Source organism: Delphinapterus leucas, chromosome 10 (assembly GCF_059928025.1).
Source record: "Delphinapterus leucas isolate spDelLeu-1000000601 "Yukka" chromosome 10, BTC_Dleu_Yukka2, whole genome shotgun sequence".
Classification (NCBI taxonomy): domain Eukaryota; kingdom Metazoa; phylum Chordata; class Mammalia; order Artiodactyla; family Monodontidae; genus Delphinapterus; species Delphinapterus leucas.
The window spans coordinates 87,565,291-87,586,569 of NC_143138.1; the positions used below are offsets into that span (position 1 = coordinate 87,565,291).

The 21,279-nt window shown below is 47.8% G+C and overlaps 1 protein-coding gene across 1 annotated transcript in view; it reads right to left on the minus strand.

Moving 5' to 3' along the window:
- Window positions 1–13,997, minus strand: part of PDZRN3 (PDZ domain containing ring finger 3) — a 60,658-nt gene extending 46,661 nt beyond the window's left edge. Inside the window, exon 1 of the mRNA XM_022572544.3 lies at window positions 12,402–13,997. Coding sequence (XP_022428252.1) covers window positions 12,402–12,470 — 69 coding nt within the window. The 5' untranslated portion in view covers window positions 12,471–13,997. The remainder of the gene's footprint in view (window positions 1–12,401) is intronic.
- Window positions 13,998–21,279: the final 7,282 nt, after the last annotated feature.

Consider the following 21,279-nt stretch of genomic DNA (forward strand, 5'->3'; position numbering starts at 1 on the left):
GTGCCCCGGTCCGGGAAGATCCCACATGCCGCGGAGCGGCTGGGCCCGTGAGCCATGGCCGCTGAGCCTGCGCTCCACAGCGGGAGAGGCCACAACAGTGAGAGGCCCGCGTACCGAAAAAATAAAAATAAAAAAATAACCTATTGAACAAATGACCGAATCTGAGCATTTCCTCCAAACATATGGCGTCATTCCACCTCTGCATATTATTTTGGGGAAGACTTGGCCTTACAGACATCTCCTGAAAGCCCTGTTCTCCACTGTTGCTTTAACAGAAATGGCTTAGCTACAGTGGTACCCAGTGATGTCCAGAAGCTGGCCTTTCTGGATTCATTCGCAGCGCTTTACGCATTGCCCTGGAGACTTACGACCCATAACGATGATCCTCTCTGACCCAATTCTGGAGACCTGGCTGCCCCCGCCTCCTCTAGAAATGCCGGCTTTCTCCCTTGGTCCCCATAGATCGGCTTGTTTGACAATATGTAACAGTGTTCAGTGCAATATCGTGCCGTACATACACTCAAACATATCAGAGCTCACTTGCACACTCCCAACACCCTAGGAAGAGGGGGAGTTTGTATTCCTGTGCTTCAGAGGAAGAGTCTAAGGTTCAGAGAGGCTCAGACAACTTTCCACAGCACAAAGTTACTCCATCGCACGGCCCTGAGTTTCCCCCTTTTATACATCAACTCTGAGTAAAACGAGGTCTCCGGTTTGTCTTCTCAACTAGGCCATGAATGCTGTGAGCACAGGGGTTGTTTTCAGTCTTTCTCTCAGCATGTGGCCCAGAGAACACAGTAGGCACTCAATACATGCTGCCCGTAGGACCACCAGAGGGTGACTCTCAACTGGGGTAAGCTTCAGGTGGAATCCCTCTCCTGCCTTAATCAAACAATAGGATGAACTTCCACTTGAAGGCGGTATCACACTGATAACATCATATAACCTCTAAAGCTGTAGACCTACCTCCACTTAAAAGAGGACAAAACCATGCACAGTTTCTTGGTTAGGTCTTTCTGCGATGCCTTTGTAGCTGACCCACATTCCTTTACAGTTTACCTTACGCTCACCGGTGTAAGATTTAATTCCGGACCCCCTCCTCCCTTCTCCCCACGAATGTCAACCCCACAGGGCAGGGACTTTGCTTTCCACTGCAATGCCTGATACTTAGCACGTTACCAGGACCACGGAGGGACCTCTGAGTGTGTGTGGAAGGAAAGAGTGAGGGGGATCTGCCCACATTCAGGTCTCTGCTTGAGTCAGGCAGTCCTGCGTTAGGATAACTGCTCTCCCCCTTACCAGCCGCGTGATCCCAGGCAAGTTAGTCAGCCTCCCTCGCTAACTCTCAGTTGTCTCATCTGTAAAATGGAACTAACAATATACATGGACTTTAAGGGGCTGTGTGAGAATTACACGTATATGTATGACGCATGTATATAAACCACGTGCACAGCAAATAACACTCAGTCATTTATCATTGCTATTATTATTATTTATTGGACGCTAATAAGCATAAACCCCCAAATCATGAGACTATATTGTCCTCGGGCCTTCCCTATTCATTCAAGGATAAGTAATACGATGCTGGAATTGCTTCCTCCTTTGTCTGGACATTTCTTAACTGTGGCTGGATAGGGAACAGAATCGGCTCTGAAACCTCAGAGCCAACTGAGAAAAAAGAGATGAACTAACTCTCACACTGATTTGCCCCCCTTCCTTCAGTCTTAGGGGAACAGCCACATGCTTCCAGGTTCCACTCCATGGCAGACCTTGAACAGAAACTTCATCGGGGTGGGAGAGATGAGACAGACATGCCGAACAACTCAAACTTCACTTCCTGCCAAGTTTCCAGAGACCTAGCCCTACCCTACAAATCTTAGGCTTACAAAGTTGCTAGATCGAGAACTAAAAAGGAGAAAATGCCAGTCCGAGGGCAAGAGAGGCACCCCTTGCTAAGGAATTATTCCAAATGGGAACACATCAATATATGCAGGTAAGTGCAGCATAGGGTCGCTGGTATCTAACACGGAGAGGATGTGCAATACAAGTTACTCATGCCGGGCATTTCAAAACTAGATAAAAAGGTACGGAATCCCGCATGTAAAAGACTACTATGATTCTGCGGGGGGGGCGGGGGGCGGTGGGGAACATCCACTGCTTTTCACCTCCTGATGCCACAAGGAATATTGTTATGAGGGATACTTATTTCTCTCTAGGTTTTTCCAGCTCCCCAAATAGCGAGAAGCTGCCTGTTAGAGGGAAATTGGTCCCCATCCTTTGGAGTTTTCTTTTATTAAAATGCACGTCACTTTGAATGTTATGTGCGACAACCACTGACACTTTGGGCAGGGGAGGGGAATAATTAATTGTCACATGGGGTAGAACAGGAACATGTCTGGTAATTCTATGGTAAAATGCTTATTAACACAGGGAGGAAACTGTTATCTTCCCAGATGTCTGACAAATTACCTGTTTTCATTGGCTTAATGCTCTGAATAGTAGGTGTCTGCGTTATTTAGTTTACGCATTGTTTGTTCACAAAAAAGACAACATTTTTGCCAAAGACTTCTTTACATAAAAACATGCAAACTCTTAGGAAATGTGTTTATAAAGACGCCAGCTCTGCCTGTAGTCTTATGGATGTCTTCTCTTCTGTTAAAACAAATGTTATGGTTTGAGAGGATTCTTTTATGGATGAAGAATGCTACATGTAAAGAAAAATATAAAGTAGTATTCTATACTTTTTAAAGATCTTATAGCTTATCAACTCCCCCCCCCTTACTATTTGTGAGTTACTTTCCTTCAGAATTGGGGGAAAGGGGAGGTTTTAAAATGAGCTATTTCTTCTTGGGTCTTTTACGAATACTTTTATTTTATTAAATATTGAATAAATTTAAAAATATCAACGATATATGTAATTGAAAACACCGCTACAATGAAGACTTGTAAATCTCCCACCCACTTTGAGAAAAAGAACACTACCCATATGTTATCTTGACAAGCTGAACTTCCCAAGTCCACGAATGATAAGAGCAGAGCGCCATGAACAGCCAAGAAGAATGCACCAAGGTGGCTCTGGGAAGGGCCCTGTTCTATCAGGGACCAAGAGTTACTGCATAACTACAGCAGGATATAACAGATGCTCTAAGTGCAATACTGGTGCCGAGGGAAGAAAGGGAGCAGAACAGAAAGGCCAGAAACAGTCCCTACCACACAGGGAAGCTGGTATTGCCCCTTGATGCGGAAGAGACAGGCTTTTCTCCAAGTGGTACTGGAAAATCCATATTAAAAAAATGAAGCTGGGGCTTCCCTGGTGGCGCAGTGGTTGAGAGTCCGCCTGCCGATGCAGGGGACACGGGTTCGTGCCCCGGTCCGGGAAGATCCCACATGCCGCGGAGCGGCTGGGCCTGTGAGCCATGGCCGCTGAGCCTGCGCGTCCGGAGCCTGTGCTCCGCAACGGGAGAGACTACAACAGTGAGAGGCCCGCGTACCGCAAAAAAAAAAAAAAAAAAAAGAAGTTGGACTTCATCCTTACACCATATATAAAAAGGTGCTGTGAAAGGCAATATTTATATTAAATTTTTAGAAGAAAACAGGTGAGTAGTTCTATGACTTCAAGGTAGAGATCATGTTTCCCAACAGGGACTAAAAGCACAAACTGTCAGAAAAGACTGATGTATTTGATGACATTCAATTAAGGGATTCGGTTCATTGGAAGACATCCTAAAGAGAAGGGAAAGATAGTTTACAAACTGGGAGAAAACGTATAAAACTACCGAGGGACTCGTATCGGACTATGTTTTAAAAAATCCTACAAGCCAAGTGAAAAAGATGCAAAATCCAATAGAGAACTGGGGAAAGCCTGAACAGGGACTCCATACACAGAAAAAGAAACTCAAATATGATGAATGTACATATGAAAAAAAACACAGTCAGCTCCGCGTATTTGGGGGCTTCACATCTAGGGATGCGGACAGCTGACTACATTCACTTGACTACACCATTTTATGTAAGGGACTTCTGCCCCTATGGGTTTGGGTCTGTGCAAGGGCTTCTGAAACCAGCCCCCCGAGTATACCGAGGGTATGTGCTCAGCTTCATTGATGATTAGGGAAAAGCAAATTTAAACCACAGTGAGCTACCTCTCCATGTAAATTACATTGGAAAAGTTAAGAATTCAGACAGTACCAAGTGTCGACAGGGATGTGCAGCAACAAGAATCTCTCTACCATGATGATGAAAAATGATTTGGCATTAGTGAAACTGAAAAGGTATATCCCCTAAATGCCCCCCTTTCCTTCACATCCTGTCCTTCCTTCCCCTCTTTCCTTCCATCCATCCACTCACCCACCCACCTACATGTAAGTACCTATGTTATCTCCTAGAGCAGTGGTTCTCAAAGGGTGGTACGCAGACCAGCAGCATCTAAAACCGGAGGGTGATGCATGGGACCTAGTGTTTACACAAGCCTTCCAGGTGATTCTGATGCCTGTTCACACTCGAGAACCACTGTCCTAGAGGGATTTTTATACCTTGAGACTGGTGTCAGAATGAAAGTTACAAATGAGATTCCATTCTCCTCTCCCACTGTTCTTTGCTATCAAATAGGCAAAAAGCAAAAAAGAGGGAAAAAAAAGTGAGACTCTTCTTAATACCCAGTGAGTGTGGGAGTGGGGGTGAGGAGAGGCGGACACTCACACGCTGTTGCGTGTTACACAGAGAGGCTTATTTGGGGCGTAATTTGGCAACACTTAATGAGAACCGCTAAAAATGCTGATCATCTGACAAAAGAACTAGAGACGTGTCCTAAGAGAATTATTTACGATTGGCCAATGCTGTCGTTTAATTGACAGATACAGTTAGATCAAGTCCTGCAGCCTGGATGTCCCCCAGAAGTGGGGTCTGTAAGTCATGAACTGTCATTCTGGTGACAGCTAAATGACTCATCACCACCAAGAAGTCCCCGATCAAACCTACTTCCTCCAGATTTCTGAAAACCAGGATTCATTTGGGTAACAAGGTCCTTTCTAAAAACACACTTTCTTCTGGCAGGAGGACTCTGCCCATCATCATCGACATTATTCGGCATCACTTTAGATTACTTTCCCATTTACTACTGGGAAGGGAAGTGTTTGTAGAAGCAGGAGGGTCTGTGGCTAGGAGGATACAGGATAACTTCAGAGCCTGGGGTGGCTCTGAGAAGGACAGTGGACAAAACTTCACTGACCTACAGTTTTTCGCTTGTCAACTAGAGAGTACAAAACTATTCCCTTGAAAACCCTGCTTAAGCAAAGTAACGTTTTTGGTATTAACCAACAGGTGGTTAAATTTTCGATCTGCATTTGAATGTCTGAGATAAGAGCTTGTCTTGCTGCCTACTTATCTAGAGGAAGACTTAAGAAAATCTGCCAGAAAACTTAGGGAGCGAAAGAGTCCTCTTCCAGTACTTTTGCTTTAACGTGGAACAGAGGTTCTCTAACTTGAACGAGCACCAGACTCATCCAGGGGGCTTATTAAACACAGATTGCTGGGCGCCACTTGTAGAGATTCTGGCTTAGCAGGTCTGGAGTGGGGCTGGAGAATCTGCGTTTCTAACAAGCTCTCAGGTGATGGTGACGCTGCCGGTCTAGGACCAACCATACTTGGAGAACGAACGACTTCGAAGAAACTTCTGGAGACGCTTCAAAAGTCAGAAAAGCTTTCCTTGATCCCTACTGCCACTCAAGACCCGTGTTCTCCACAAGTGAACACTGGTGCCACTAACTTTCTTTCACTTCTGCACTATTTTGCAAATGATTTCTTACTACAAGCTGATGAGTATAATCAAATGTATTTGAAAAAAATACGATCCTGCCAGTCAGGGGACCAGTAGCCTGGGAATGAGACCGCTTCCCCAAGGTTCCCCAACAGACGCACACAATGCAATATACCCTTGGTGAAGAAATAGGAGCGCAGGCCATCTGAAGTAGATGAATTCATTCTTGACAGTTCTGTGCTTGCCTCTCCGCCGCATGGCCCGACGGCATCTCACTCATATGATGACACCTGCCATATCACTGAAGGGGACGCTGCCAGGAACACGGCTCCGTGCGCTTCAGAGAGAGGATGCTGTGCTCCCTGTTGAATCCCACGCTGGCGGAGAGTGCGGGAGGGTTATTTTGGCTCTGGTGGGCCTTTACCCAGAGCTGCTGACGGTATTCCTCTGTACCTCCCCAACTTAGCCATGGCCTCTCCCTGCATTACTGATGCGGGTAAGAAGTCACGTATAAAAACTGCACTTTTTCTCACTGCTCCATGTTTGTTTCCGCCGGCCATGGCAGGCCGGTGACAGGAATGTGGCGAGAGGGGCAGTCCCCTCCCCTGTGACAGCCTGCGTCACGGAAGTGTGCAGCTATACCGATGGGAGCCATTAGAGGCCTGGGACCCGGCCTCACGTGTCACCACGTACACCTTTCCAGACCAAAGTGGGACCCACTTGAGCCATTCCTCATTCAGAAGTTAACTTGGTAAATATGTCCTGATTAGTTATTGGTTACGTGTCAGGCCCGGGGGTGCCACAGAGAACAAGGCAGTGTCCCTAACTTCACATTTTCCTGGGGGCTGGGGTCGGAGACAAACGGTAAGCACGTTCATAAGTGTGTGAGTTGTGATAAGTGCCAGAAAGGAAATAAACTCTGCAGAGAAAGGTCAATGCAGGTGCGGGTCGGGGGACTCTCAGATCAGGGGCGCTCTCTAGGGAGAGGGACGTTTAAGCTGAGCCCTCAAGGATCAGTGAACTACACTGCAGGTTGGGGGGAACAGTCCGTTGGAAAGCCTGGGGAGGGAAGGAGGAAGGTGGGTTCTGGGTGCTGAATGGAGCCCTGCGGGGATCAGGGCAGATGAAGAGCAGGGAGGTGCGAGGCATGAGGCTTGTGCAGCCGTAAGAGGAGACCAGGTCACACAGTGCCCTGCAGCCTGGGTGAAACGGTTCCTTTTATTCTAAGGGCACGGGGGAGCCGGTGAGCAACGCACAGAGAAGCTCAGAGCTCAGAGTGCAGTGTGGCTGGCTGGTTGAACCTGTTGGCTGAATGAATGAAAAATAAATGTCTTGTATCCCCTCTGCTCTCCCTCCTGGCCTCTTGGGTTCAAATCATGGTCATCTCCTCTCCTTCCAGGCTCCTAAGTAGAGCCCTTGTTTCTTTTCTTGCTTCTCAACCCCTACAGACACATACAAAACCCCACGTGGTCAACCAGCCATGGGCTGAGGGTACATGTGGTGATGAGGGCTCCCAGGCGGTTCAATGAACAGAGAACGTGGAAACCAAGTGGAAGGAAGTGCAGGGATACAGTGATGTGCAGGGTATCATGGGAATACTGTGTGCGGGGCATCATGGGAAGGCTCAGTGCAGACATCCAGGGGTGTGCAGGTCATCATGGGAAGGCTCAGTGGAGGGAGCTAGGGGTGTGCAGGGCCTCATGGGAAGGCTCAGGGCAGGGATCCAGGGGTGCGCCCGGCCTCAGGGGAATGCTTACAAGGGTATCTAAGCTGGGTGGCAGCTAAGTGGCCTCAGTTCTATGAGGAAAGCAGGACAACTCCCTGCTGGTTCCCCCACAGCTTTCTACTTACAGAAGAGACAGGGAGAAAGAGGGGGGTAAGCCCTGGTCTAACCCTAACCTCTGCCTTTTCAGTTCTTAACATAAAAGTGGCTTATGACCCACTGTTAACTGAAGAGAAGACAACAGCTAGTGACAGTAAACAGTGACCTCCTCAGCCATAGACAGACAGGCGCCATACTCAATAAAGGGCCCCCAGTTTGTCAAGGCAGGAGGAGACGGGCTTTCTTTTTCCATACCTGCTTTGCTTAAACTAATGCAGAATGGAAAGTCATTTCTGAAACAAAGCTTTTAGAATCTATCGATAGGTCGTTTAAGCGAGCACACTCTTACTTGCAGGAAAAGGATGCCAGGCTCAACACTGCTGTGTAGAGGTCACGTTTATGTTCATCTAATTAACCACCATTAAGTCTGTACGACCACTGGGCTGACCCTCAGCGGACTCATCGTTGCTTTGCTTTAAAGCAGTAAATTCATCTAATTGAGTACTGAATGTAGCTAATTAAATATGAAAATAGGGCTGTGTACACTCAAGTTTCCAGAATATTCCTTAAACTTGTTGCTCTGCGTTAGCATTTCCTATAGAAATCTGTGTTTTCCTAGTCAACTGGCTTATTAATAGAGTGAGGGAGAAAGGGTCACAAAGACATACATCTTTAGTTTTCTGGCAAGTCACAGTTATTGGGTGAAGTTTTGGCTTTTCAAAACCAACAACATCTATGGCAGAAAGAGTCACAAATCCTCTTATATGATACTTTTTTTGTAACTGAGAGGCAAAAGAACAGAAGCTTTCTCAAATCATCCATTCTTAAAGCTGCCTGGGGGGTTAATGAGAACTCTCTGTTCCACTCCCCCTCCCATGCCCTGCCCCACGTGAATGACCAGAGGCTCTACGGAAACCCCTCTCATTTGTAAGAAAACAGATCCAAGTAACAGCAGGCTGACAGAGGTGTTAAGCACACATGGCTCGAGTGAGACCGTGGTGTCTGCAAGAGAGCCCCACAAAGGCAAGAGCAAATTTTAAAAACCAACCCAAGTGTTCCATATAACATTGGTGACTTTGACGAAAATGATTTATACAAGAGAAGAATGCACAAACTTTAGAATTATAGCACAGATGTGGCTCCTGGCCCCATTTATAACTCCTTTGTGTTTCAGTTTCTTCATCTTTGAAATGGGGATAATAACACCACCTATCTCTTGGTGCTGCTGTGAGGATTTGACGGGGAAATGCATGGCTGGCGCTTAGCACGGCACCAGCATGTAGTAAGTGCTCGATAGATACTACTATGGTTAGAGTTTGGGGATAACAGATACACACTACTATATAGAAAACGGATAAACAACGAGGACCTACTATATAGCACAGGGAACTATGGTGAATACCTTATAATAACCTATAATGGAAAAGAATGTGAAACAGGATACATACCTACATATATATGTATAACTGAATCACTTTGCTGTACACCTGGAACACTGTAAATCAACTATACCTCAATAAAAGAATAAAAATTTTAAAAAGTACTGAGGCTGCTGAAAGGAATATCACTGCCATTTATCAACACATTTTACTTGCCATCTTGAAAATGTGCATGCAGATTTTTAGAGATTTTTAGTGTTAGCTGTTATAATTTTTCATTTGAAGCCTAAGTCCCAACCAGAATTATTTCTCTGTTGTGTAATCAAACAGCAAAGGTCACTAATGCTGAGTTTCTGGCTGACCTCAGAGGAGGCGGGAGGAATGAACGATACTGCCTAGTGTGTCCCTCCTTTACCCTCCCCCAGGCCTCCGTTCGTGGGAAGAGCCTCCTCAGAGCGTCCCCTGGGTGGCCTTCCCTGGTCCTGGAGGGGCACAGCTGGGTGGAGTCACGGGCACAAAGCCAGCTGAGCCGCAGACCTCCTCATCTCTGCACACACCCTTCCCGCACAACAGGTCATCAGCTTTAGCCGGATTCCAGCCGCAGCCCTAGAGCTGCGACGCTCCCTGTCCCATTACCCTGTGAACGTGAGATCTCCAGGGCCAATTAATTTATCCAAGAAGAAGACTGCACCCCTTGATAACCTGAAAGCATCTTCCCTTCTCACTTGCCCAGCCTTTCACTTTAACAGTGCTTCTGAGTATTCTAAGTCACCCTAGGCAAGTGAAGGCTTTCCGAAGCATGAAGCAGCTGCTAAGTTAAATTTTAAATCTCACACAGGCAGGGGCCCTGTCTCGATGCTCCACAGGACGCCACAGTCACCGTAAAAGCACAAAGAACTGCTGTAAGTCACCTGATCCGACAACCCCAGGGTGGGCAGCAGGCACACCTTATACTCTCCTTCGAAGAGCTCCAAATATCTCAACGCATCCCTTAACACACGGCGCAGATCACTGGGATGTGTGCACTCTGCAACGTCCTTTAAAGACCAGGCAACTTTGTGTTGTTGGTGTTTTTCTATTGTGATTAAAGGTACAATAAGGTATGTTTGCAACAAGAGGCAAAGCCATTGTTCTGCATCATTAAGTTCACAGCAGCCCCTAAAAGAAACTGTGGGCAGCTTGCCAAAGGCCCTAATGAAGAGCATCTCTTTGAATTATCTCTGGATGAGGAAAGGATCTAGTCTGAGCCCCAGAATATTTGATCCTCTTTGTGCTGCTGTTACAAGCGCTTACGGAAGCCAGACACACCGGACCTTCTGGAACTGTAATTTATGGAAACCTTAATTTCTCTGCTCTAATAAGGCTTTGCATAATAAGAGTGGGAATGCAATTATTAATTCCTGCAAGTGTTTTGTGAATTCCTTTATGCTACGGTTCAGGACTTCCAAAGAATGGGAGAAAGGGGAAATTTACTTAGTTGGCACAAGGGTAATGGGTCTGAAAAGTACTTTGAGTTTCCTGAAAATAAATCTGCATGGCTTCCCAAATTGCTGACAAAGTGTATTCCAGATGGAAGTCATTTATCAGCAATTTACTGCACGATGCTTTGGCCAGAAATATTTCCATATAAATTCACCTAGTAAAAAAACAAACAAACAAAAGCCAGGCTCCCTCTTTTTGAAGGCAGAGAGGGGAGGAGCCCAAATAACACAGACAAATAAAGCACAAGTTAATGCAGATTTACAGGAAATGCGGTAGGGTTGCCTTTTGGAGGGTGCCAGTTTAATTCTTACATCTACAGCAATGTATGTGAAATAATACTTGCATGCATTGATGGTTAAAAGAACAGAAAGCAAGTTATTATAACTCCATTGTTACACAGAGCATTTATTTTATATGCAGCGGTGAGTGACCGCATACAACCACCTTGGTGATCGTTTTGTCGTTCTGCTTGTTTCACTTCTGAATGCCTGACTCACTGAGCACCAGGGCTCACTGCACATGGTAACTTGGCAAATTTAGGATTACAACGTTACCATATGATCACATAAGGGGTGGGGGCCAGATCTCCAGTGGCAATAGCACTTCTACCCAGACCTCCAATGTGCCCTCGGACTGCTCTGAAAGGACGAGAATCCAGCAAAGCCCTGAGCGTGAAGTCATACGTCAGAAGTATTATTTCCCAAACTTATTTAAGAGGATTGTTTTTTGTAAGCTATGTGCTCTCCATACAGGAGGAGAGCACCTAAGAGCGCCTAAGTCCCAAAAGATTTGTTTTGACCTTCTCTATGCCTCAGTGCCGGAGCGTGCGCGCGCGCACACACACACCCGCACCCATCCCTTTTATTCACCCAATCATTAGAATTTGTCCACTGAGGCAGCCAACTCACAAGCAGCACTGTCTCGCTGTGTTTTTAATGCTAAGCGCCCTCTGCTGGCGCATGCAAAAATGGCACCCAATTGATGGCTAATCAAATCCTTTTTTAAGCTGACTCTAGCCCCTTTGAAGACTATATTAATATACCATGTATTGTCATAAATTAAACAGCAAGCACCGTTTTTCTCAGTATAACAACCTTCTTCTAATGTGCTAATGTTAACATTCCTCTGTAACAGAATTATGATTTTCTGATTACTGGAGAAAAATTTGAAGGAGTTAGAATAATTTAAGAGGAAAATCATTAACTGTCAGGTATAGCAGTGTGAAAACCTCCTAGTGAGGATAAGACCGGAATGTTAAAAAAATAAAACACTCAGCATGAACATAAGGTGAGTTCTCTGGGTCGTACCGTAAATACCCCATTTCATCTCCACTGAAATTTCCTGCTAGCGACGCTGCAGAAGTTTAGAGGAGTCATCGGCTGTGGACGAAAGCACCCGAGATCAAGCCACTCGCTCTGGAAGTTCTTAAAGTTTTCACAGGAGGAGGTATAGAAATGGCAAGTGTGAAGCGTGAATCTGAACCACATGTTCTGTTACGAGAAGTTGCTGAGAGACTGAAGAGTGCTTTAGACGCCTGTGCTCTCCTGAAAAGAGCACCTTACAACTATTCGTAAACAGAGACAAAGCCGTGCCAGCATTAACCATCCTCCACGCCTCCTGCAACTTGCTCAGAGGGTGCGTGACCACGCGTTGACCCTGCCTAGGACATCTGTCCGCCACTCCGGGGAGAGCGGGCAATTGTAAAGGAGCTTTGTGACATTATAGCTTGAACCACACCTTACGGCCCTCAGCATCTACTGAAATATTCAAACACAGGCATTTAGGTGCCACTGTAAAGGAAACCACCTAAGAGACTTAATAGAAAATATGCAGAAACGTCAGAGAGGCTGTCACATTCCAAGTACACACACGCACAGAAATCCCCAATGCCTTCCCCAGAAGTTACGCTCAGCCAGGTGAGTGCCCGGCCGCTCCCACAGGAAAAGAGGCGGCGTGCTGTTACCTGACAAACTTCGTAGAGTAATTTGTACTGCTCCTCTGGCTTCTGCAGGCTGCACAAACCGCATCCCATGTTTAGAGAACCGGCAGACGAAGGCTGCAGGACTCGCCGGCGCCCGGGAGGAACGGCGCCTTCAGCATGCAGGCATGAAAGTGTCCTCGGAGAGCCTCAGGTGCCAGGTGCTGCTGCGACACGACACTGCACGCTGGCGGTGCTCTCCTCAGAGGCTGCAGACAACTCTCTCCCCTTCCACGCTCCCTTCCCTAGCAGCAGCATGCACGCGCACACACAGACACACACGCACGCACACACACGCGCACACACACCACTCCCTCCTCTGAGTGACTCTGGCAGCTGGATTGTGGTCCAATGCACACGCTATATATACTGCCGCTCATGCATATTAATCAGCCCTCATTGACTATTCATAACAGACAATGATACAGAAGCTATAATTGCCAACCATGACAGTTGAAATTTCTCTAATTAACAAGCAAGTACTCCGGTGGCAGGGAATAATAAAACACACTAACAGTTTTGCAAGCCATTTTCTGGCAGTTACAAATAAACATGACTGCATTTTGAGCCGGGTCTCTTAGGATAATCCTTAATGCATTTAAGCTAAGTAGAAATTCATTTTTAAATATACCATGAAATTTCTGATGATATAAAATGTATTTAATGCTGTAGAAAATGACAGCATATAAACGGGTTTTATGGAATGGACATGTTTGAATCACATTCATGTAATATTTAGTGCTTTACTAAGCTGCGGGAATAATCCTCCACGTATGAATAAAATATAAAAATTTAAATTGCAAGATATATGCGTGAGTATGCAAAGTAACCAGGGGGGGTGTAAGGAGAGAGGCTGCCCTAAAGGTGAGCAAGCAGATAATCACTGCCAAGGTGCATTTCCAATTCCCAAAGCAGAAAGTTATTTGTGAAAGGGCTCCCGGGCTAACTGGAAGGAAGAGAAGCGGCCAGTCTCATGCATCCCCACAGCCATGCAGCAGTGAGCTAAGTATCACTGGCTACTGCACATCTGTATCCAACGTTCTGTATCTGCCTAGACTTCTGTAGCTTTGCCCTGCCCTGAGTCTCAAAGAAGCAGGGACTTGTCATTGCCCACGGAAGGTGAGCACAGGTAGGACTGAAGACATTTGGTCTTTGCTGCATTGCTTCTTGCCCCGCTTTCATTCAGCCTCTGTACTTACTATGTAAGCTTGATGGCTGTAAAAAAACTTAAAAAAAAAAATTTATAAACAATCGTCCCACTACCAGAACGAAATGCACAGTCAGTTCCTTTTTTCTCAACCCAAGTGGTTGATGTTTAAAATTCTCACAATTGGGGGCTTCCCTGGTGGCGCAGTGGCTGAGAATCTGCCTGCTAATGCAGGGGACACGGGTTCGAGCCCTGGTCTGGTAAGATCCCACATGCCGCGGAGCAACTAGGCCCGTGAGCCACAACAACTGAGCCTACGCGTCTGGAGCCTGTGCTCCGCAACAAGAGAGGCCGCGATAGCGAGAGGCCCGCGCACCGCGATGAAGAGTGGCCCCCGCTTGCCACAACTAGAGAAAGCCCTCGCACAGAAACGAAGACCCAACACAGCCAAAACTAAATAAATTTAAAAATAAATAAATAAATACTCCTGTTCTCTGTTTAAAAAAAAAAAAAATTCTCACAACTGCTTCCACAGCCTTCACCCCCTTCAGTTTATAAAGGCTGAACTGTTTCTCAGGAGGGCTCCCACGTCTCCTGTCAAGAGGCATCACGGAGCCTGAAGAATAAAGCTCCCTTTCTCTGGGAACCAAGACACACCTGCAATGTGAGTAAACCAGTCCCAATAAACTTCGGCTTGGGCTGGTGGCCAGCGGGCACAGCTGGTCCCATTTCTCACCTCTGTCTCAGGTCCTCACCTGGCGTCACCATCTGGGCTGGAGCAGAGAGCTGAGGTGTGGCACCAGGGAGAGGAAGCCACAGACAGAGTTGGGCAGTGGCAGTGACCTCTGACTTGCTTTGATGCTGGGAAGGGGCCTTATGGATCCATGAGTAAGTCACTGAGACCTCCGTTTCCTAATCTCCAAGTAGGTATAATGCGAATGACCTTGCAGAGTTTTGTTGCCAGGATGTGAGAAAACACAGGTGGTTCAAACCCAAACCAGAGGCTATGTTTGTTCATGCCCCTGGCCTCATCCCCAGAGCCTTCCGTCAGGAAGTCCGCTCTCTTCTACTCCACACTAGATCTCAGATCTGCCCACTTCTCTGTTGCCCAGGGCCCGCCATCCAGTCTCACCTGGATGACATCAGGAGCCTCCTGCCCCGCTCTCTGCATCCTCTCGTGCCTCCCCACTGACTGCCCCTCCCCCAATCCACTCTCCACATGCCGGGTGGTTCTTTATGAAGCAGGTATCACACCACCTCTTTCGCTTGCTTTGGGACCCTCCGATGACCTTTCATCACACTTGGATTAAAATCAAACCCTCCGCCAGGGCCTCCAATGCCCCATAAAGTCCGATCCTTACCCATCGATTGCTCCATCCCCATCATCCCCCACACTCCCCCCCTACCCCGCTCCAGGGCTCACCTCACTCCCACCAAGTCATATCCTTTGTCGGCGCCTCTGCAAGTGTAGTTCCCTCTGCCAGAACGGCTCCTACCCTTCTCCTTCTTACCCACCCAGCACCCCCATCTCAGCTCAAATGAAGCCTCCTTAGAAAAGCTTTTGCCAGGCACCTTGTATGCATTTATTTCTCATTCCTCCAAATTACTGTGTCATTTCAACCCATTCATTTCCTTTGCGTCACTCTTCAAATTAATGAATGATCCTGTCCACGCATGCTGATTTGCCTACTGAGTCTCCCTGGCTAGGAATTTCAGTGTCCTGAGAGCAGGGACCGGGTCCGAATTTGACCACAGTCCAGCCCTGTGAAGGTGCTCGCAGAACACACACTCTGTGGCTCAGTGAATACATGAGGTTGGCCCAGCGGCCTCAATAACTTTGAGTTAGAGTTCAAACCACAAGTGCCACATGCAGAAGAAAACAGCGTGCTTGGGTCCCCACGAGGGAATCACGGTTACTTTTCCTCCCCCAATGCTGTGGGCCTTCGAATTATTTTTTTTTTTTTGGCACGTTTTTGTGTTTCACAGTTAGCTTTTCTCGTCGTTTCACTGTACATCCCCAAATCAGTGTAGAAATGGGCCCTGGCTAAGTGGATGGGCAACTTCTGCCAATCCTTCTCCTGTAGCTTAGAAAACTTTCACATCTCAACCAAAAGCCAGGAGAGTTTTATTGCATAATGCCCTGTACTTCAGAGCGGTGTTTCTCAAACTTTGGGGGCTTACAAACCCTTCACACTCTTAAAAAATCACTGACACCCTCCCCAAAGGGCCATTGTTTGTTTATGGGGGTTATATCTACTGCAGTGTAGCATGTTAGAGGCAATGGCAAATTTAAAAATATTTATTCCCTAATTCATTTAAAAGAGCAATAACAAATCCATTACAGATTAATATAAACAACATTTTTGGAAAAGTTACCATATTTTCCAAAACAAAAACATTTTTTGAGAAGAATGGCACTGTTTTACATTTTCACAAAACTCTTCATGTCTCGCTAGATTGAAGACAGCTGGCCTTTCACAGCGCTTTCTGCATTCAGTCCCTTCTGATACCGGGTCATAGAGGAGCTTCTAGAAAACTCCACAGTACTGTAAACTCATAAAGGAATGAGAGTGAAAGAAAGAGGAAAATAATACCTTGGTGTTCTTATGAAAATAGTTTTGACCTCAAGGACCCTCAGTGGTACCTGGGTCACGCTCTGAGAAGGTCACTTTAGAAGGACACGTCCATGAGCTGGGTGTCTTAGAGCCTCTTGCTCTAAGAAGAGGAGGAGTAGAGAAATTACTCGTGCAAATTCAATTCATGGTTGGTTTTCCACCCACTTGTGATTAATTGGAATTATTTGGTTTCATTAATTGGAATTAATTGGTATTATTTGGAATCAACAATGCAAAACACTCATGTACCCATTACAGTCAAAACAAGACATTCTTGTGATTATCTGCCTTAAAACTACCCTTTACTTTGGAAAATCATCTAGGGCATCAAGAATACGGTTTCGGGGGCTTCCCTGGTGGCGCAGTGGTTGAGGGTCCGCCTGCCGATGCAGGGGACACGGGTTCGTGCCCCGGTCCGGGAAGATCCCACATGCCGCAGAGCGGCTGGGCCCGTGAGCCGTGGCCACTGAGCCTGCGCGTCCGGAGCCTGTGCTCCGCAATGGGAGAGGACACAGCAGTGAGAGGCCCGCGTACCGCAAAAAAAAAAAAAAAAAGAATACGGTTTCGCTTTCAAAATGTTGCTTTCGCAGAGTATGTAAGAAATACAATTGTGTGAAGGGAGGTTCACCTATCTTGTGCCATACACGAGGCGTTTCACGCCATGGATCCAAAAGGCACAGAAAGTCTGTGAGCGACAGGAAGTCATTTACAACAGAACTGTTTTTGAGAGAACAGCTGTCCCAGGAAAAATGAAAACTACTGGCTGCCCAAAGGCGCACACGGTTTGCCAAAGATGCTGAACATCCTTTCCAAGTTAGTTATCACACCATTGGAAGGTGCTTCGTAGATTCACCAGCGCCCATGGCGCTCTCCCCTCTCTGCACCAACTGACGCCCGCTTCTTCCTGCCTTCGTGGAAAGGAAAACTACAGTGCAAAGCAGGGTCACTGAGGAAAACACACTGAGAGCGACGGACAGAAGAGACACGTACAGTGGGGGCTGATGGGGACCGGGGAATATCCTTTACAATCGTCCTTTGAACTTCCGTAAGTCATCAGGGATGCTGCAAGAGTCAGCAGATGGAGACATCAACTCACGTTCACTTAATTGAGGATTCATCCAACTAATTCAAGCATATCATTTTCAGCACACAGACTGGGGCGTCTATTCGTCTGACACCTGTAAGATGGCCTTCTTGTTTTTCCCACCGTATGATAAGCACAGGTCTCAGCAAAACTACAGACTTTCAGCCGAACTCTATGTTCTTCTGGGAAGAGCCATGACAAAAAAGAGGAGGGACGATGGGGCCAAGGAGGAAACAAGACCATATGGAGCGATGGAGCCCTTTCGGGGCCAGCCCCAGCTAGTCGAGGAGTAAATCCCAGCTCCCCCCAGTCTCTGAGAGACCTGCCTACTGGCTCTGCCTCACCTTGGGCTCTTTTCAGCTTGCTTCCAGATCATATGGATTCACTGACTTGGCTTCCTCCTGGTTTGAACCTCACCCTCACTTCAATTCCTACCATATACTGTGGCTAGGGCACTCTCTCGTGCACACACACACACACACGCACACACACACACGCACCTGAGAAACTCACTGCCCTCAAGATGCAGCCCAAGCCCCGCGTGTGTGGCTCTGGCCGACTTCCTCTGTCTTCTCTGTTGTCCAGCAGCACTTCCTGCATTAGGTTCCTTCACGCCTCTATGACTGTGCACCTGCTGGGTCCCTGGCCTGGAACGCGCAACTCCATCACCTTCGATGTGCCCCTTAAATCTCCCCACCTCTCCCCACCAGCGACAGGGACCCTCCTCAGTGCTCACTGCACTTCTGCTGCCTCCTTATGGATGCTTCACCCTGCGTGGTCCTTCTGTGCCTGCATCCCCTCTTCCTCCCTGGAGAGGGCTATTCCAGTGCAAGGCCCAGGCCTAATCCAGCTGTATATGTCCACCACCCTCCCTCAACCAGAGATGCTCAATAATGAATCAATACAGCACTGGGTATTTATGGAGCGCCCACTCTGTACCTGGCACTTTCCTGGGTTCTGAGAATACAGCAGTGACCCAAATGGACAAAGAAGCCTGTTCTTACCCTCAAGATCAAGGCCATAAACCCGGAAAAAGCACTTTTTATGTCTGCTAGGGTCTGAATGTTTGCGTGCCCCCAAAAATCGTATGTTAAAATCCTAATGCCCCCATGTGACGGCACTGGGAGGTGGGGCTTTGGGGAGAGGCTTAGGTCATGAGGGTGGAGCCCTCCTGGACGGGATTAGTGCTCAGATAAAAGCCACTCCACAGAGATCCCAGTCCCTTGCACCATGTGATGATACAACTCAAAGTCTGTGACCTAGAAGCAAGCCCTCACCCATCATGCTGGCATCCTGATCTTGGGACTTCCAGCCTCCAGAACCGTGAGCAATAAACGTCTGCTACTGATACGCCACAGAGTCTACGCTGCTTTGTTATAGCAGCGCGAACGAACTAAGACAGCACCTTCGGGACAAAAATTGCTCCTACAAGCCCCCCTACTAGTCACGGCCAGAGATTCAAAGTTACAATCTGTTGAGGAAACGCGTTAGTAAATTCTAGTTAACCCTCGTCTTTGTCAAGGTGACTTTTCTACAGCTTGTCTGAACCCCATTCAGTGACTTCTTGAATTGATTCTTGAACAAAAAGTAAGCATTGCTAGAAAGCCCAGTGTGGAGGGAAACCACATCATCACAGGAAAGAGAAAAAGCAACTTCAAAGAGGTCAGGACACTTAGAAAAATGTCAGATGAGCCGAAAGAATATATCAGAGCAGCTACGAGTGCCATTTTATTTCTGAAAAGCTACCTAAACTCAGAACATCTGCTCAGGACCTCAAATCTTATTTTAAAAAAAATGAAAGGATATTCTTCCCTTGCCAAATGGATGGAGGTGCTGCTGTCCTGGGCTCCAGGTGCCTGATGAGGTGCTGGGTGCTGGAGACGGATAGCTCGCTGTTCTACTGGGAGCCATTTGGAGAGAAGGCGCACGCTGGGCCCCGCAGGGGTGGGGTGGGTGGAAGAGAAGGCGGGCTGAGGGCAGTCTGGCCATGGCTGCTGCTCAAACCCCGTGTGGGTGTACGAGCATCAGTCTCTGACAGCTGCTCAGTGAACCACGAAACAGGCCGCCGGACACGACTGCAGCAAGAGCAACAGGGATCAGCCCCTGGGAGGCTGGAACGTGGGCGTCGAGGACGAAGACAGCCAGTGGGAAAGAGCTCTGATGGGCCCTGACTTCAACACAAGCCCCGGGGATGCCCCTGGAGATGCTTTTACTCCTTGGAGCCCCAGAGCACATTGTGTGTTTCTGGGGGGTGCCAGTGCCTCTATTTCCCCGAGGAGATTTGAAATTCCTATAGGGTGGATTCCTGAGTGAGTCATCTCTGTGATCCCAGAAATGCCTAGAAAGCATCTGACCCCAAGGAGGCTTCGCTCTGAGAGGCATGTGGAAGTGACGTATGTAGTAGCCCTGTGACCCTGCCCAGGCTCCCAGCAACCTTGGGGGTTATCTTGGCCTTGAGGAGACCCTGGTGGGTCTGCTCCAACCACTGGACGTGAGACCTGACAGCCAGAAAGAAGTTTAGAGGCTGGCAGTCCAGGCGGGAGACATGGAGGTGACAAAGAGACATGTGGACACGGAGATGGAAGAGACAAGAAATGACCGGAGAAGGTGTCGGGACAGGATGTGGGAGAATGAAGGTGGGAGCCCTGCACACGCTTTAACGTCCCAGGCAGCTGAGCTGTGAAGAGAGACTTGGACGAGAGAGAAGGAAAGCAGGTGACAGTACAGACAGCCAGGACGAAGACACCTCGGGAAGAGGTAAGTTGGGAGACATTCAGAATTGGAGCCGAGGGACACAAGAAAATGGCACCAGGCATGTTATCAGGGATTCAGGGGAAAGACTAGACTAACAGGCTGGAAAAAAAGTACATAAAGGGACAAATGAACATTATAAGACCCTGGAGGGACAGAGGAGGAGATGTGACCTCATTAAGTTAAACATCTAAGTCAGAGGTTACAGACTGCATGCCGGACCAGCACGGCATCTTCACCTTTGGATCAGGTGCTGATTCAATAAGTCAGCTGTTTTCACCTAAATGTGTAGAGTTCCTCTTTGTTGTTCTTGTTTTTACATCTTTTGATACATTTTCTAGGTCTGGCACACAGGGCCTTGCATCTCCATGTGACAAACATGGGGCAAGTGCACAGTCCGGGCTGCCGCCTTGAGATGGGGGTGTGGTCCCCATTTCCCTCCCAGGCCTCCTCGCTCGCAGTTTAAGCTGGAGTTGCACCAAGGCGCCCAGGTCCCCACAGTTGTTGGCTTAAACTATAAAATGAGTCTGGGTATAAGACCACATGCGGAGACTACAGGCCGGGCTGCTGGGCGGCCCACCTCCCTCCTGCACCCGGGGAAGCCCTGTTCCCCCAGGCGGGCTCTCCCGGGGGAATCAGGCTGGCCTCAGCTCAGCAGCTCTAGCCCAGGGGTGGCGGGAGGAATGCACCTGCAGGACTCATTGCTATGGGTGGAAATAAAATACCTTCCCTTATTGACTCACTACCTCCTTACTAATCGCCTGTCGTGAGCCAGGCATTATGGTTGAGGGATAAACAAAACAGAAAAGCCCTGCCCTCGTGGAACAGCCACCCTGGACTTGACCTGGGGCCTCCCCAGGACTGCAGCTGCTCTAAGTTCACCGATGGCTTCTCCACTGTCAAACTGCAACACTCCTTCAGCCCTTGGTCTGGGTAGCTTTTCTGCAGCAACTTTCCACTCAGATCTTCCCGGGTCTACATCAGTATGTTCCAAACTTCCAGCCACAGGGAGCTACCATGATTGTTGATACATTAGCCTCAACACTATTTACCTGATACTTTTCATTAAAGCTACTCAATTGGTTTTATTTAAACATATGTATCTTTTGTTTGTTTGTTTGCGGTACGCCGGCCTCTCACTGTTGTGGCCTCTCCCGTTGCGGAGCACAGGCTCCGGACGCGCAGGCTCAGCGGCCATGGCTCACGGGCCCAGCCGCTCCGCGGCATGTGGGATCTTCCCGGACCGGGGCACGAACCCGTGTCCCC